The following is a 4,764-nucleotide window of genomic DNA, read 5'->3' on the forward strand; positions in this document are numbered from 1 at the left end:
TTATTAGTAAATTAAATATAAAAATCCGAAAGTTATTACCGAATAATTTATATTTATATAAAATATTAAAGTTAAATATAGTATTATAAATAATAATATTTATAATTTCGACGAAATTAGGTTTATAATAAATATTATTTTTATAAATATAATAATTATAACCTTTAAACGGTTTTAATAAAGTAAAATTAATTTAATTTAATAATTATAAATAAATAATAATAATTTAGAAAGTTAATATTTTTAATTAAATTATCCTGCCCTTTATTATTTTAATTATATAATATTATTTTATTAATTAATATACCGAGTATAATTTATTATTTATTTAAAATATTATAATTATCGATAATAATTAAATTATTAATCCGGTAAGTTTAAATTAAATTAAATATTTTAATTATTATATAACGTTTTATATAAAAGGTAAATATTAATTATTAATTTTTAATAATTATAAAAATTATTATTTAATTAAATTCGAATATTATTATTAATAAAATAATATTATTACGCTCTATATACCTCTATATTCCTTTTACTTCCTTTAATAACTTAATATTAATTATTTTAAACTACTAAAATAAATATACGGCCATTAAATCGAGGGCTTAATATATATATATATTAATTATATAAATAAATTTAAATTCTTTTATATTTTTCGTAAAACTTTTTTTATTTTTATAACGGAAAAAAATATATAGAGTAGCTTTATAGGTACTAACTTTATATTATATAATCTAAAAAAAGTATTTTTTAAATTAAATATATAGTTTTATACGTTAATACCTTTATTTTTAAGGCCGGGTATAATATTTCTTTAAGTATTTTAAATACTATAAAACCCCCGAAAAATTAATTTATATTTAATATTTATTAAAACTTATATTATTAATTATTAAAATAATTCCCCGACTTTAATATTAAGTATTATAAATTAATTTACTAAAAGTATAATAATTATAATATACTAAATAGCCCTCTTATAAGTAAAGGTCTCTTCGCTCCGTAAGGCTAATAAGGTATTAAGTAAGTACCGGAAAGCTAAAAAAATACGTATACGGCTCGGAGGATTACTTACTATGCAAGATATATAGGATCTATTAGACTAGAAGGCCGTGGGTGGGGAGGTAGTGGAAGAAATATAGCCGGATGGCGGTAGTGTAGGGGGGGCTTATACGACGGTTCGGTGCTGTAGTATGTGCGGCAAGCCTAGCCATAACGCGCGCACTTATTAGGAGGCTGGGGAATTATCTAATTCAGCCGTTTTTGATGTAATTGTAGTTGCTTCCTAATGTTGTTGCGGTATAATTAAGGATAGTTGTTGTAGGGTGGTGGAGACTGTACGACTCACTTATATGTACGACTCGCTTATAATATACGTTATAAGTTTTTCACTCAGCCTACACGGCACGGTTTTCCTATATAAATAGCACCAAAAGTCCCGGCGCACTCGTTACAAAAAAGGGTAAAACGGTGTAAGAAAAATAAAAATATATTAATCTATTAGCCAGCAAAAGCAAGGCAAGTCTCGCGGTAGTAAACTTTTAAGTCATAGACTGTACAAAACACGAATACCGTTCTCTATCAGATTATCCACCATGTGATGGGGTTGCCCTCGAACTCCTGTCCATCTGCTTAAAAACGTACCTCGCCTCGCGCCCGGCAATCTCCGTTAAGTACGAATTCGGTGTTTCGAACGGTTTATTTCTAGGGGCCCAAAGAGTTGCGCGTCTGCCTCACTATCACCACGCTTCCTCTTCGGTTTTGAGAGCCTGGAAACCGCTCGAGGCTTGGGAGGTGGGGAGAGGTGGGCTCGGTCGAAGTCGATGATCATTATGCGACCACGCTCGGCGTTCCAGAGATAATTGGCCCTATTTTCATCCCCATGAACAACACCCTCGTTCCAGATAGCCGTCAATGACTCCCTCTTCAGCGTCTCGGCGTCGTCCATGCTAGCGCTTGGCGTCTGGCCCGCCCACGACATAAGCATCATATGAACAACAAACTCAAGCCCCGGGAGAATGTAGCCACGATCGAGGCGCACGAGGCCCAGATACACCGGTACCACGTCGCCCTGAAGATGATCAAGCTGTGCGTAGACCCGGCCTTCGTGCTCCAAACGACTGAGGCGGTCCTCCAGTGTTCCTTTACCAACAAATGTGTAGCCGTATGGAAGAAGCTCCAGCTTAAAAAGCCAGCCCATCGCTCCTCTCTTGCCCCAGAAGTCCACCATCCGGCATCCCTTGTAGGGACTCAAGAGAAGCTGCTGCTCCACCATATCGGTAAAACGATGGGCATTGACGGGATGCCGAGAGGAGCCATCGAAGCGATGTAATGAGACATTGGGGCACTTCTCGTCCAGGTCTTTCCCTCTCTTGAGACCTAATAGGCACGCTTGTGTGCAATATTGCTTGGTGGGCCCCGAGTCAGCCATGGCGATATCCCCGTCCTCGCCACCACTCGACGGACCGCGCTTCCGCTTGTTAGCCGCTAGCCTTAAGCGAGATGCGCCGGGTTCCGAATGGTCCTCTTCGTCGTCATGCTCGTTGCTTTGGGGGAGTACCGCTGCCGGTTTGCAAGACGACTGAGACCGTAAGGCTACATTCCGACCGGTCGGTTCCGCTTTGGACGTATACTCTGAGATGTCCGTGTTCTGCGACGACGGCGCCGACGATAACTCGGCGGGCTCGAGCCCAAGATAGGCCACATCCGCGTACGACTCCGACCATGTTTTTTAGTGTCGCCTTGGCTATAGACAGTGCTGTTTCGAGAGATTGTCCCTCGAGAGCTTCGGACTGAAAGCTGGATAGGCAGAAGCTGATTAGTTGAGCCACTGCGGTGTGGGATAGCCGGTCGGTCCAGTCGTTGGTCGGCTCGCCCACATCGTCGGCCGGCAGGCACGGATGACAGTACAGCGTTTGCCAATCATCTCTGTCAACGTAGAGGAGTAGCAAGCACCGGCCCGCAGCAACATAACCATATGATACCCCGTAGGTGATCATGTAGTCGAAGACTTGCGTCAGTGCCATGGCGATTAATGCCTCGGCCTGCTCCCGGCGCTGCACCTCCTCGTCGCGGCTGAGCTTGTCGTCGTTGATGCGTGCGACAACCTCGTGGAACAGGTGTTCCTTCGCTGTAGCCGACCGAATATACTCGATAGCGACTTTATGGGCTGCCTTGTAGTCGTATATAAAGGCGTGGGTCTGGCCTCCGCCGGGTTGCATCCGTATACCGACTCCGTCAGGCTGTCTGTTCGAGCATATATATTTCCTCTTGGACGTAGGGCGCTTATTCGGCCCGGCTTGTTGGCGTCGCTCCAAACTCCCATCGCTGGTGTTGTCATCTGCACCGCTACTCCCGTCATCTTTTTGTGTGAGCTCGCGGAGGTTAGCGCTGAACCGAAACTCGGGGCATATCGATGCTTTGCCCGCCTCCTTATGCGTTGCAAGAACCTTGAGGATCCCCTGCACTGGGCGCTCGACTGCATCTACCTCAAAACGGTCGATCGCTTTCTCGTTACCCGCTAGATGATCCGAGATAATCGTCCCAAGGCTCTTAGTCGTGTTGGCTGGTTCGAAGAGCTGCCTTTGACCACAGATACTCTGCACAAGATCGAAATAATGTGGGTGGAGAACGTTGGCAAAGTAGGTCCAAGGACGAAGTCGCTTGGGGTAGTACTTGCCCACGACTTTCGTATAGCCCGTAGAATACCTCGATGTGTTGGTAAGTCGTAGAGCGTTGTAGAGATGCCTGTGGCAGTTGTGCAGGTATTCGAGGAACGTGGTGTTTCGATGCTCCAGCTGAAGCCGCTCCCTCTCGCATCGCTCTTGCGCCTCTCGTGCCTTGGCTTCCTCCTCTCGTGCCTTGGCTTCCTCCGCTCGTGCCTTGGCTTCCTCCGCTCGTGCCTTGGCTTCCTCCGCTCGTGCCTTGGCTTCCTCCTCTCGTGCCTTGGCTTCCTCCAGCTCACGAAGGAGCTGTGCAATCCTGTCTTTGTCGGACATTGCGTTCGCTAGACTCGGCTGCTTAGGGCTGGAAGGGATATCGTGGTGGTGTATGGCGGCGATTGGCTGGCGAGAGCTTCCGTCGGTCTGATGGCTCGAGGTCTATATTATATGTCTGTCAGCCATCAGCGAAGCCTTGATGTGTCAGTCTCATCAGATAACGAGAAGTACCTCGATCTTATACAGAGCCTAGATATCGAGTTAATATGTGCGGGGTAAATGTGGTGGTCGCGTCGAGGGGGAGAGGAGATGGGGTCTGGTTTATGTAGATATGCGGAAGTCAAGCGCGAGGTTAAGCAGTAGTCCTGCCACGCCTGTTACGGCTGGCAGGTTCTCTGAGGCAAAGGACTACAGAGAAGAAAGAAGGAAAGGCTCCGCCAAGCCAGAGCTTGCAGAGCTTCGTGGTGCAAGCTGGTGGGGCGCTTGATAAGATAAGGTCCTCGAATGTGGAGCCACGCTGGAAGTGGGGTGCCAACGCTATACCCCCCCAAAAAAAACCCTCGCTTCCTAATACCAATAAAAAAGCGAGCTTTACAAAAAGAAATTGCTGCTTCTAAGACTGGAATTCGTGCTGGACTGCATTACTTGCCTCGAAGTCTTGTCGAAAAGCCTTATTGACGAAGGCTTTTGTTGAAAATACCAACAGCCACGTATACATAGTATCATAGGTTAAAGCGCTTACAATCGGAGCTTGAGAAGCTGTAGGGTGGGAAATTTATTAATTCAGCTGCAGTGAAATGATGAGAAAAACACACAA

General features: G+C 44.1%; 1 protein-coding gene across 1 annotated transcript; it reads right to left on the bottom strand.

Annotated features, from left to right (window-relative positions):
- Positions 1-1,678: 1,678 nt before the first annotated feature.
- On the bottom strand, positions 1,679-4,007 carry PODANS_5_10 (uncharacterized protein; the record flags this gene model as incomplete). Its single annotated transcript, XM_001904312.1, has 2 exons — positions 1,679-2,725; positions 2,889-4,007. The coding sequence occupies 2 exons, from the start codon at positions 4,005-4,007 to the stop codon at positions 1,679-1,681; spliced, it is 2,166 nt and encodes a 721-aa protein (XP_001904347.1).
- Between the last annotated feature and the right edge of the window lie 757 nt (positions 4,008-4,764).

This window comes from Podospora anserina, chromosome 5 (assembly GCF_000226545.1).
Source record: "Podospora anserina S mat+ genomic DNA chromosome 5, supercontig 1".
Classification (NCBI taxonomy): domain Eukaryota; kingdom Fungi; phylum Ascomycota; class Sordariomycetes; order Sordariales; family Podosporaceae; genus Podospora; species Podospora anserina.